This window comes from Fukomys damarensis, unplaced genomic scaffold, assembly GCF_012274545.1.
Source record: "Fukomys damarensis isolate Sample0158 unplaced genomic scaffold, DMR_v1.0_HiC HiC_scaffold_39, whole genome shotgun sequence".
NCBI lineage: Eukaryota > Metazoa > Chordata > Mammalia > Rodentia > Bathyergidae > Fukomys > Fukomys damarensis.
Genome location: NW_022900951.1, coordinates 123,810,896 through 123,824,465, shown reverse-complemented (window position 1 = coordinate 123,824,465; position 13,570 = coordinate 123,810,896). Strand labels below are relative to the sequence as shown.

General features: G+C 44.5%; 1 protein-coding gene across 1 annotated transcript in view; it reads right to left on the bottom strand.

The window, feature by feature from the left end:
* Nucleotides 1–11,695, bottom strand: part of LOC104848180 — a 35,359-nt gene extending 23,664 nt beyond the window's left edge. The window contains exons 1-3 of the mRNA XM_010604023.1: nucleotides 11,570–11,695; nucleotides 9,186–9,304; nucleotides 1,729–2,757 (exon numbers count right to left, since the gene is read on the bottom strand). Coding sequence (XP_010602325.1) covers nucleotides 1,729–2,471 — 743 coding nt within the window. The 5' untranslated portion in view covers nucleotides 2,472–2,757; nucleotides 9,186–9,304; nucleotides 11,570–11,695. The remainder of the gene's footprint in view (nucleotides 1–1,728; nucleotides 2,758–9,185; nucleotides 9,305–11,569) is intronic.
* Between the last annotated feature and the right edge of the window lie 1,875 nt (nucleotides 11,696–13,570).

Here is a 13,570-nt window from a genome sequence, read left to right as displayed (position 1 = left end):
TGGTGAGCGTCGGGGATAGAACTTGGGACCTTTTTCTTGTAAAGCAAGCATTGGAACCACTGAGCTAAATCACCAGTCCTGGAACAACTATTTTTAATCATATCCCCTTCACCAAAAGTCCAGCCTGGGAATCCCAAAGTGTCTATGAAAAAGGGTTGAAAATCCTGGCCATTCTAGTGACAAGACCAGCTCAACACAAATGCAATTTCGTGAAACTTCAAGCAAAGCTTTCATATCCTGACATCACCAGCAGAAACTCTGTTCACAAAGAAATAATTAGAAACTGACCAAGATAGAGTACTGTTATTAGACAGGGAGACGACACTTGCAAACACCGAGTCTCTGGAGGGAGAAGTCCTTGGTTAGGCAGTCATCTGACCATTTGTGTAACTGGCTGATACCGCTGGCCAGAACATGACAGCAATCTTGTAAGAGTGTTGAGGCAAACTGGACTGAAGTAGAAAATTTTTCCCTAGGAAAGCACTCAACTGGGTACGGCAAAACCCTGGAAAGTAGACCCTTCCAGCAGAGAACAGAGCACCTGGCCAGGGACTTTAGGGCCTCATTTTACCTGATCTCTCAGGAAAATCCCCCTTATCTCTCAGGGAAGCCTTGCAAAGGCATAAGTTCCCTGGTTCTTGCCCTGAGTAGGACCACTCTTTTCATAGCTGTCCCAGGTGAAGATTCCTCCCAGCTTCATCCATGATCTCAAAACCATGCTCAGAGCAGTCTTCCATTCTCTCAGGCTTTTATCTCAGGTCCAGACCTCATCTGAATGTTAGACCTGGGCCACCATGCAGCTGCATTAAAATCAATTCCTTCAGAAGGAAGAGCTGCTACCCCAAGCCCCAAACTGCCCTGGCTCAGCACTCAGAATGGCTGCTATCCACTAGACTCTGCCCCCTCAGTGCCCTTTAAGTCCTGGCAGACATCTCACATCTGACATTGGTGGCTCTCCTGGATTCTACCATCGTATAGCATAAGTTTAATCCTGCTCACTCTACTTTACTCATATCTCTATCACAGACACAGGACCTTCCAACGAGCACACTTTAATGAGAATTTGGAGGTCAATGTGCCTGTAGGTAGATGGGGTTCTATACTGACAGCAAATTTCCCTAATACAGTATAATTAAAGAAACTGCAAAAAGTTCAGTTACACATATATCTTTAATAATATAGAACATTAGGTTTTTATCCTTATCGCTATTTCTGAACCCCATCTGACATAAATTTCATACACATTTCTAAGGAAATTCCAATTCCAATACTAACTTGTTTCAGTTGATTGTACAAAATTTCAAAAATACCTGCACTTAGAATCAAAGTGCAAAATTCCTAAATGATCATTATCATGCAAAATCACATTTATATCTGAAATAACAATCAACCATCAACATCAGAAAATTAAAAATATATGTAAGATTAATACCCTTCTTCAAATAAGATGCAAGAGCTCCTTTAATCTTGGAAAAAGGAAAAAGATAAGTCATGAAGAAAACACATCAATTTCCATGTAATCCAAATAGAATAGTCATCAAGATGGTAGGTACTGGATTATCCCCATCACACCTGGGCCATGCCCCACCTAGAAAATGACCTGCTCTCTGCAAACATAGACTAAAATATAGGCCCCACTTCACGTGAGGTGGGACATAAGCTAGTTCTGTGGCTGCAGAATAGCACTTGTCCCTGTCACACACTTCACCTCCTCTGTGGCCCCATCACTCAAGCATGGCATCCTGTAGGTCCTCTCTCAAAGCCTTCTCATACAGACGTGTGTAGGACCTGGGATCTCTCCTATTGACTTTTGCCAAGTGCTCCAAAACTTTCATCTTGGTAGTTTCAGCCTTGGCCCTTGGACCCCACAGGAACTCATAGCGAGCAGAATAACTATTGCGCACTTGCCGATACACCAGGTACTTTTCCCGTACCAAATCCTGCGTGATGAATTTCCAAGGCTCCCCAATAACAATATGTTTACTCTGAGGTAACTTTTCCCTCGTTCTCAGTACTTTCCTTATGTCTTCCTCACTGGCACAGTTATCCTTCATGAAGATAATAGTAAGGATGACTATTAGAAGATTGATTTTAGGGATGATCTGGTCATTGCCCAGTATCCCATTATAAGTAAGCCCCAAAAGAGGAATAAGGACATATGTGTGGCCAGAAGGATCCACTTCCTGCACATCAATCCCAAAGCCCAGACACATGCACTCACAGACTAGACTGACAATCAGAGGGAAGTATACATGGTAATCCTCATCGACAATGTGCAGCATTTCTGCCCTGGTGATTGGCTCTTTCTTTTGGTACTTGAGGAGCAGGATTGGCAACAATTTAGCTATCTTTTCATCTAGGAACACAAGTCGCAAGATCTGACGGACTAGAACATTCTCTGAGCTGCACAGATCCTCATCTTCTTGCCTACTGTAGCCCTCATTGAATTGGCACATGTGACGTGAGGCCATGGTAGTAGGGGGAGAAAAGACACCCTACGTATTCTAGAGACAAGATCACCCTGAGGCGTTTCTCTTGATGTAGTCCAGACTGGAGTATAGCAGGAAGAGGAGGCTGAGGAAGCAGTGATTGTTACTTGCTCTCCCTCAGGTTTGAGAATGTGTACCTCCACCAGGCCCCAGGTCTCTCGTTGATCAGGATGGCCTCCCTCTAGCTTGCTGTGCTGTCTTCTCTGACCATGAAGATGTTCCGATGTTTCTTAGGACAGCAAGAATCTGATGATGAAGACTCAGATGCCTGGAGGAGAGAGAAAAACTGATTATACTCAGCTGAGAATGGTACTCTTGTTGGCTCCCGTAAAGGCCCACAACACATCTTTTCTTTGGATGGGGCTGTAGTGCTTCATAAAATTCTGGCCTCCTGGAGGCTCTGTCCCCAGGAACCTGGGTAAGGAAGTGAGACTGCTCCTCTCTATGTATAGCTGAATCACATAGGACAGGCTCTAGGGCAGACAGTAGGGCTAATGGGGCCTGAGATCATGGAGTCCCCTCTGTCCTGGGAAGTGGGGACCTTAGGTACACATCAGGGCACACACCTCACTTTAATCCTGACACTTCCTGCACCTCCTCTACTGTGTGATCTGTGGACTGCTGTACATAAAGACCACCACTTCCTGGTTCCTGGAACTCCTGTAAGAGGCATGGAGGGCCCCTCAGGATGCACACAATGCCTATATCCCAGCCTTTAGAAGAGGGGTGGGCTGGACTCTATAAGATTCCCACTGTTGTGTATATATGGTTCCCTCTCTACTTACTAAGGGCCCTGGATGCCAGCCCTCTGCTGGCAGAGGCAACTTCTCAGAGAAAGTGGCCACCTCTCTGAGAGGGAACATATCTGGATACATCTACCTGGGGCAACAGCAGGAGGTGGAAAAATTCACTTGATTACAAGAGCCCTAGGAAAGGAATCTGCTGCATCCTTAGCTTTACAAATGGTAAGGTCTAGGACTCTCCATGGGATGACCTGTGCCCACTTTTAAACCAGTTCTATCTCTGTGAGACATTCAAATAGGAATTGAGGAGAAGCCAGCCCACCTGTATTCTCTGGGTCTGATGACAGGTGGCAAAAGGACAGGTTGAGTTTAGGGTACTGTATGTTCTGTTAACGGGTTCCCTCTGCCTTCACTTAGATTCTTGCCAGTGCCTGATATCCTACTTCTGTTGTTCAGAGTCTAGCCCCTTCCTACCAAGGCCTTCAACTCCTTAAGACAAATTACCTAGAACTAAGACAGAGGCCTCAACCTCACTGCCATTTCCAGGCTTACTGTGATAAACAAAGAGACTGGATAGATATTTCCTAGCATCCACCCGTCTGTGTTCTAGGCAGAGGTAAACTCTGTCCTCCTTTAGGGCCCTCACTTTGACTGTTGGTAGATCCTGGGACCTCTATGTCTTCTGATGACATGGGGTTTCCTGTACAACCTGCAGACACCCTCTCAGATCAAATCCCTCACCTCCCTGAGATCTCCAAGATTATCAAAAGAAGTGAGCAGGAACCCATCCCATTATCTGTACATGGGGAGTCCAGGACTCATAGCAGGACCTCTACCCATCTCTCCTGTGATGCAGGACCTCTGTTTTTGGTTTAATTTAGATTTCCCACTAAAGTCCCATGGGACCAAGGCAGGGCCTTGGGAGGTGATTGGATTATGGAGGACCAACAGTTGGCTTGCCATTAAGAAGTGGGCCCTGGTAGGAAGAGGAAGGTCACTGTGGGTGTGAGAAAGGAGGATTATATCTCCTTTTCTGGCTCTGCCCTTCACTCTCAGCTTCCTAGAAGACTTGTAGTAAGCAGCTTTCCTCTCACAAGGCCATTCCACTCTGATGTTTTGCCTGGAGCTGTCCAATTATGGATTAAACCACTGTAACTTGTAATCACAATCAACTTTGTCTCTATTAAGTTGCAGGTGTTGGGTATTGGGTTTCAGCAATGAAAAATTAGTAATACATCCCCTGTGAGTTTCTGCATTTTCTGCATCTTCTTCCTTTGGCGGCATAACCTTCCTCGTCACAACCCCACCAGAGAAGAAATGACCTCCCCTTTGATACCAAGACCTCATCTCCCTTATGACTCCCCACCTTTCTGCCCGTGGTAGAAGTGAACATGCCACTTAGGGCCTCCTATGCCTGACCCAGGGGACAGAAAGACTGTTGTTTCTCGACAGTGGGCACACTCAGTCCTAAGGAAGAGGCCATAGCTAGGGTCAGCTCTTGGGGTCCTCCATTTACTAACCATATGTTGCTACTTAGACTGATTTGTAGTCACCTCACATCCCTGAGTCCTACTACCCACAACCACTTAGCAGAAATAAAAGCAAATCACATACAGCTCCCATCACTGGGAACTGCAGACTGAAAACATGGAAAGCCAGGTTTTGTGGGTTTCCTTTTTCATGGGTGTGTGTTACCTTCAAAGCTAGAGAATAGAAGGGTAGAGAGCAACAGTAATTCAGCCTCTCCAATATTCAAAATACAGACTCTGGGAAAATTATATTTTGGGGAGAAAAAAAGGAAACAAAAAAAGAGAGATTTCTCCAAGAATCTGGAATGAAATGACAGGAAAATTAAAAACTACAGAGCTCAAGAGACAGACTAGAATGTAGAAAAGAGAACAAAATAGTCTGCTCTTTCTCTCTGGCTTCTGATTCTTGGGAATGAAGACTGAAGCTGTAGAACCAAGGGGAAACATGGAGACTCCAGAAGATCCTGAGGAGGAAAGGCACTGTGCTCTGCAGGGACAGTGTGGATTTCTGTTCTTCCAGAGCCCTTACACAGGAAATAGCAGGGGACTGAACCCTCTGCAAGTGCCTGCCTTATCCTTGGAGATCACATGTTTGGGTGCTACTCCAGGAAAGGGTAGAATATTTGAACCTGGAATTCAGAACAGCCACAGAACAGCAACTCTTCAGGGTTCCAGATGTTATCCTCCCACAGTGACTTGGTAAGAGACATTCTCAGAAAATGACCATGGAGAGGGATGTGGCTAGAAAGAGATCCATTGAAAACTTTCAGCTTGTTTGGCAAGGGAAGAGGTCCCACTCCCAGCAGCCACAGGCCAGGTCCAGTCTGAGTTGCTCTGGATTTGAAAGACTCTACCTTGGCTTTTTAAGCCTTTGCTCTCCTGTCTGCATCCAACATAGATCCCTTCTTGATCTACTACTGTGAGCAAGAACAGTTTGCGACTTGTACACAGCCTGTGAAAAGTAGAGGGGCATCTAAGAAAACTGAGAGTTGATAGGTTTCAAAATTCTATATTTTGAAAATCTATATTTTGGAAATCAAATATTTTTCTTATATTTTTCTCACTTCTTGTTTTCTTTTCCCTTTTGATTTTCTATATTGTTATTCTCCATATAATGCCTTTCCTTTTCTCCCTTGATTCTATTCTGTTCAATTTCTCATGAGTTTTTTTGTTGTTGCTGTTGCTACATTTACCTAAATCTATAAACACCCTTTTAGTTCTTAAAGAATCTTTTCTCCAACTATTCCCTCCTCTTTATATCCTAGAGCAATGATGGTGAAACTTTTGGAGATAAGTGCCCAAACTGCAGCCCATATTTATTTATCACAAAGTGCCAACTCAGCAATTAAACCTGAGTAGTGAGATTTTGATTTAGGAAAAACATCTCATACATTAACATCTTTTGCCTTAAAAGAAAAACAAATAACATGCTTGCCATAGGTTCACCACTACTATCCTAGAACTTTCAAACTTTTTTTCCTTTATTCCCCTTTTCAAAGCCCCCTATGTCTTTTTCTTTTCCTCATTGAGTTTATTGGTACATACAGTACAGTTACATTCATTACTGGGATCTTGTACCTCTACATGACAGGTCTTGGTTCCATTTTTTCCCCTTGTCCCTACTCCCCCTTCACCCCTCCTCCCCTCCCAATTTACAAACACTTTATTTCCATTTTTTTCATTTTCTCATATTTTTTTCTTTTCCCTTATTACCTTTCCCCTACCCTTCCCACTTTCCCTACACCTTTAGCCCCTTTCTTCCTATTTCACATTGTCAATTATCTCATTAGGATCTTATGTACTATTATAGTTTTTCACACCAGAGAAACTATTCGGTGTTTACACATGTGTGACTTATTTATTTCACTTAGGAGTATATCCTCATATGTATCCATTTCCTGTGAATGAATCTAATTTCTCATTCTTTATGGCTGAGTAGTATTCCACTTTACAGAAAAACCACATCTTCTTTATCCTGTTTCCAACGGATGGGCAAATGGGCTGTTTCCAAGTTTTAGCTATTGCAAACTGTGCTGCTATAAACATAGCTATGCATATATCACTGTGATATGATTCTTTTAATTCTTTTGGGAAGATACCCAGCAGGAGGATGGCTGGGTGCTATGTCTTTAATATAATAAACAGTAAGCTCTCTTAATCTTTATAAGTTACTTAACATTATATAGTAACTGTTGAATTTTTTCTAACATTAGGTGTCACATTCAGTACGTATTAGCTATATGTTTATATCTAGCTTGTTTTAATGTTTATAATATAATTGAAAATTTCTATTTTATGGTTAAGGGTGGTAACTAATTGCTTCTTAATGTATGTGAATATCCAATTTGGCATGGATGATGCCGTTGTATCTGATTTGCTTTACATTGCCAAGGTCCCATAATTGTTGCCATTAATGCTTTTCTCTGTATCCCAATACTCAGATTACATTTTGACATTAACGGTACCAGGGCACAGTCCCACATAATATGGTATTGGGCAAATTATAAAGCATCCTCCCCTCCCACATTAACAGAGGTGGTCAGATCTTAGAACAGAGGCAACAGACTGTAGTTAGCTATGCCAAAAGTACTCACTCAAAAGCAAACTAAAGCCAAACAGAACTCCATAGGAACAACAGTATCTTTCCATTAAGTGGCATTAACTTCAGCAGAAGAGAAAAGTAACAAACAGACAAACAAACAAAAAGAAAATAGAACATGAGAAAGCAAAGCAAGAAAATGCCTCCCAAAACTCCAAACTCCCCCAAAGCCAACCCAAGAAGCATATTTCAAACTCAGAAAGAAAACAGAGGCGTTGAAAAAACAGATTAAATAGATCCTTCTCAGCAAGATCACAGAAAAAAAAATAACTGAACAGATAATGGAAGTAATAACCAAAACAATCCAGGAGCATTCACAAAACATTAATAAAAAGTGCTAAAAAAATGATACAAAATATTTTTTTGAGCCAGGGTCTCACAATATAGTTCAGGCTATCCTTGAACTCACTGTGTAGCCTAGGCTGGCCTTGAACTTGCTGCTATCCTCCTGCCTCAGCCTCCTGAGTGCTGGGATTACAGGTGTGTGCCACAACACCCAGCTTGATACAAAACAGTAATGAAGTATTTACTAAGGTATTAAGAGTCCATGAATAAACTCAACCCCCCCCAAAAAAAACAAATGAGGAAAACAAAATCTTTCATAATAGCATAAAAATTAAATACTTGGGAATTAATATAAGCAAGGAAGTGAAAAATCTCTATGATGAAATCTACAGTACTCTGAAAAAGGAGGATATCAAAAAATGCAAAAATATTCTTGTTGTTGGAAAGGCAGAACCATTATTGTCAAAATGGCAATATTTACAAACATGTCATATAGATATAATGAAATCCCAAAAAAATACCATAGCATCCCTCACAGAACAGGAGAAAATATCCTAACATTCATAGCAAACAGAAGAGACCTAGAATTGCAAAATTGACAGAACAGAATTCATCTCCATAAATAATGACTTTCCGGCACAAGGAAAAAAAAAAGAAAATCAAAGGAAAATATGGAAACAAAGCTTCTGTACACAAAGAAGGGGGGGACAGGGAAAAATGGAAACAAGATATATCATGTAATGGTACAAATTCCCTATGATGAACATTACCATTTTTTATATCTAAAATGTAGCAATAAATGTTTGCTTAAAAAAATTAAAAGTCAAACGCTGGCAGACCTACACATAGAAAGGAGTCCTTCTCCACTGTTGGTGGGCATGTAAACTGGTACAAACAATATGGAAATCAGTATTAACATTATTTAGCAAAAATAATACAAAAATTGCACTCAGTTCAGATGTTCTACTCATAGGTACCTTCTTAGGATATTAAAGACATCATATCACAGTGATACATGCAATAGCATGTGTATAGCAGCACAAGTACAGCAGCTAAATCTTGGAAAGAGCCTAAATGTCCATCAGTAGATGAATGGATGAAGAACATGTGGGAATAAACTTGGGTCATTTATAAGAAAGTGGATGCACCTTGAGGCCATACAGTTATATGAGCTAAATCACATACATGCGAGTTTAATGTCCTACGGTTTCTCTTATGTGAAAAACCCAAAATATAAATAAAAAGCAAAATAAAAGATGGATAATGATAAATAGTGAGAGAGATCTTTCGGGTATTGGAAGGGAGCCAAGAGCTGGAGAGAGGAGGGAAGAGGGGAAGGATATCAGATTTTTTAAAAGTGTGAATTGTAAAATTTGCACATGTACCTAGTCCCTATGATCTACTAGATGCAAGGAGGGACAGCAGTGAAGAGAGGGAAAGGAAATTCGAAAAAAGAATGCACATGGGTCATGTACTTATACCAAATCCCCTCAAGGAATGTAATCATTACGCATATCAAGCATGTATCAATTGAAACCACCTTCAGAGCTCATCCAAGTTCCTCGCCTTGATTCCGGCAGATCCCGCCTGCTCCCTTTGCTGACAGGATGCGTCTGCTCCTGTGACCTGGTAGAGATCCTCACAGCAAGGCCCTCCTCCCTGAGAACAGGGAGACAAAAATGCAGCACATCTGGATGCCTCTGTAGGGTTTCCCAAGACCAACAGAAGCCCTCCCTTGTCTGGTGCAGGCCCAGGTGTTCACATTTCCCTGATGCTTACCTGTGGGTGCATCTGGCCAATTAACTACACCATCTCCCTAGGACAGCAGAGGTGGAAGGACGGGCAGGGTGACTCTTGTACACAGTCCTGCCTGAGGCCACCCCAGCCTGTCAGTAGGACCAGGCTTCCCGTGGCTTGGAACTGCTGACCTGAGTCCACACTCCTCAGACCAAGGCCCCCTCCTCCCTGACACCAAAAGCCAGGGCAAGTGTGCACTGCATCCCCCAGGGGCTGACGTCTGGGTGGTCACCCTCTGATGTGGGGTGCAATGTCCCTCAATGTCCCTGTAAGTCCTCCCCTGGAGTCCTGGAGGCAGCCCCAACCCTCTGGGAGTCTCAGTCCTCCTCCCTCAGATTCTGGGTAGGAATGTAGGACAGCACTCAGATTGAACGATTAGGCAGGCTGGGTCCTATCTATCACATGTCCTGGGCCCCGCAGTCCTGCCTCACTTTTCATCTTGACTGGGCCAGGATCAAAGTCACCCTATTCCCTGACACCTTCTCCCTTCTTCAAAGACCTTAGAGTCCATTGGACTCTGTTGTAGAAGACTAGAGACCCCTGTATGGAGCTTCCTTGGACTCATAGCAAGGGACAACTTCTGTGGGGTCTTCTCTGTGACCAAGAGTTTTACTATTCTCAGAGCTTCACCAATGAAATTTGCAGTTCCACAAACCCAAGCACTATGCCCAGGGATTGCCAGGCCTGATAACAGGGGCAGAGAGGTCCCCTATGGGCTTATCCAGTGGGATGGGATGGACTCCCTAATTCCTACCCCTGGGTCCTAAACTTGGATCTTGGCAGTCTGAACCCTCATCTCTTCTTACCTGACTGTTCCCTGTCACACCAAGGCTCTGACTTCCAGGACCCTGAGGCCCAAGTGGGGAGAGGCCGCATTTTGACAGCCTGCCCCCTTGTGGTCCAGGTCTGACAAGATAGTTGGATCTGGTTTGTTCAGAGCCTCTCTCTGGGCTGGGATTTCAGAAGTCCCACTTTGGAGCCACTTGGATTGGTCACAGGTTCTCTCAGCTGCCCTCACCTAAAAGTCAGACCTCAGAACATGGCCCTCACCTCCCTCTGACTCCAGAGGCTGAAGTCATTGAATCTCATATATCTACTTTGCAGGGACTTCACAGAGCTGATAGGAAGCACTAAAAGGCATTCCGTTGGGGTCCCTCTCCTCCCTCAGACCTGACTTTTGGTCTCTCCCAAAATCAGGACCCGTGACCTATATCCACCTTACTGTGCTCACCTTTGGACAAAGTGTCTGACACTGCAGGATTTCTAAGACAGAGAGGTCATCCTGGGCATGAGGAGTGAGAGTGGAGTGCCCTGGCAAGTGTGTCCCAAGGACAACCCTGACAACACAGGCAGCTACAGATTACTTGGGGGCCTGCTACCTGGTTCAGGGCTCCCATGCTTAACCACAGCCCTCAACTTGATCTAGCTGAGCCCAGGTCCTCTCTCCTGCTCCCATTGGAATCAAGGACCTCAGAACCAGGTTCTGAATTCCAGGGATACCTGAAGCAAAGAGGGTACTCACTGAGAATTCTCCACTGCAGAGTGCAGGGCTGTCAGCAGAGGCAGATGTGGGGTTTTTTGGAAACCCTCCATTTGGGATTTCTTCACTCCTCTGTCTGCCTCTGAAATTAACCTAATCAAGTCTAAGTCCTATCTCCACCCACCTGAAGGCTAAAGCTCAGAACAATACCCTCAGTGCTCTCACCTGAAGCTCAGTGCTCTGGTCCCAGTGAGGTGAAAGGGGGCTCCCTCTGGAGAATTCTGCACCTTGCTCTGCAGGGCAGGCAATAGAGTCTTTTCCAGAATGTTTTGAAACTCTCTCTCTGACATGGGACTTCCTCAGTCTTCTCTCAGCCCTCACCTTGAACTAACTGAGCCCAGGTTCTCTCCACTCCTCCCTCTCCACTGAAGCCCGGATCTCAGAACAAGGCTGTGACTGTGTGCTCTGCATGCCTTGAGGCAAAATTATGGCCCCCATAGGAGAATTGTTTTTCCAGAGTGCTGGGCTGACGACACAGGTAAATCTGGATCATTCCAGATCCCTCTCTGGGGCGGGGTTTCTTCACTCCTCCAACAAACCTTCGGTATGACCCGTAGCAGAGCCTGGGCCCTCTCAGCTCCTCTTACCTGAAGCACACAGAGCAGAACAGGACCTCTTACCCCTCTGACCCAGAGCAGGAGCAGTGAGCAGATGTCAAGTCCTGCAACATGTACCAAGTCTCCCAGGGCTGACAGCAGGAACAGAAAGGAGTTCATTAGGTCTTTCTCTCTCCTCCCTAGGGATTGGCACCTTGGTTCCGGGCAGAGCCGGCACCAAGCCCTCTATGGACCTGATTCTGTTTTTCACTGTCCCAGGCTCTACCTTCCAGCATTCCCTGAGGCTGTAGCTCATTCCAACAAATCAGCCCCTGTGTGATCCAGGGATGACAAGAGAGGAAGATTTGGATAGTTTAGGGACCCTCTTTCTAAATTGAGGCATCTCTACTCCTCACATAGCCCGTCACCATAACCCCTAACTGAGCCCCAGCCACTCTACTCCTCTCACCTGAAGCCTGAACCTCACAACAGGCCCTTCTGTTTCTCCAACCCAATGAGGTACAGTCAGTAGACTCCTTGTCCAACAACGTACCAGGGTCTGATACAAGGGTAGAAGGGGAGCTTCCCTGTCCACTAATCCTCCTTAGGTGTCATCACCTTGAGTCCTAACAGAACTTGAACCTCAGTCCAACATGGACCTGAATCTGTTCCCCTCTGCTGAGTTGCAATGTGATCTCAGTTGAAAATAGTTCCTTGTGGTTCAGGAATAAAAAATAGGCATATCTGGATTGTTTGGAGACACTCTTTCTGAGATAGGGCTTTCACACTCTAATCTCTACCCCTAACAGAGCTGGGGCCCTCTCCACTCCCCTCACCTGAAGCAGCCACCTCAGAACAAGACCATCACAGCACTCTGACCCCATCAGGAAGCAGGTAATGGATATCACATCCATCATTGAGCCTAGGGTCTGACAGGAAGAGACAAATGGGATTCTGTTGGTCATCTTGGTCCTTCTTAAGGGTCTTCACTTTGGCTCTTGTACAGCATAGAGATTTCTGTCATTTCTGAACCTGAAAATATTCACCTTGGGGGAAAGCCTGACTCCCAGGGCTCCCTAGGGCAGAAAGGAGGAGACGTTTATTTAACATAACTATTTGACTTCAGTAACCATGGCTACTACGCATGATTCAGGGCTGTATCTGCTTTTCCATTTCTCTTGCATTCTTTATGTTCTCATACATCTACTTTGCAGGGAAATAGCAGTTGTTTTTACAGCCAGTCGTCCCCCGCCAGGGTGGGCACAGGGTGTTACTAGCAGAATCTCTGCAGCCGTGCTCTCTCCACTCTCCTGCTGTCCTCGTGTTTCCCCTGGCCATGGAGACCTCTGGAGTGAGGCGCTGCCCCCCACTGTGCATTGTAGTAGAGGCGGGAGTTTGCAGCTATCTTCTGCCTCAGGCTGTCATGCTCCTCCTCTGCAGGCCCGGGTGCAGACCCCACCTGCTGTCCTCTATGCAAACTCCAGACCCAGGTCAGCAGTCTTCGGCCTCCCCCAGGGATCCCTCATGCTGTGAGGTTTACACTTAGTTGCTCATGTTGTTTGCTAGACTTTACTCCCTCTCTCTTCTGTTGCTTTCCAAGGTTAATTCAGAAAGCACAATGCTATGGCCTAATTTTTATGTAATTTTACCCTGTACAGGTATGACACTGAGTTATAAGGAATTTAAGGAAAATTGAGACTTTGACTATATTCCTTCTCCTGTCAATGAATATGACATATTGCTCTACTTATATGAGAATCCTTTTACCTGAATGTGTCAGTATAATTCTATAGTTGTGTCTATAGAAAATGTAAATTTTTGTTAGGCTTCTTTTAAGATATTTGCAGGAAATTTCTGCAGTAAACTAAAAGTTAAAGTTTCAAAACTGTGCAAATTTTAGTTCCTGAAGTGAGAGGTGCTTTTGTTAAGTGAAATAAAGTAGCCCCAAGACGACAAGTACAGCATGTTCTTAAACAGTCAACCTGGATGTACACCAGTGATTCCCAGAGGGTGGGAAGGGTGTGGGGGAGAGTGGATACAGCAAGGCTGGGT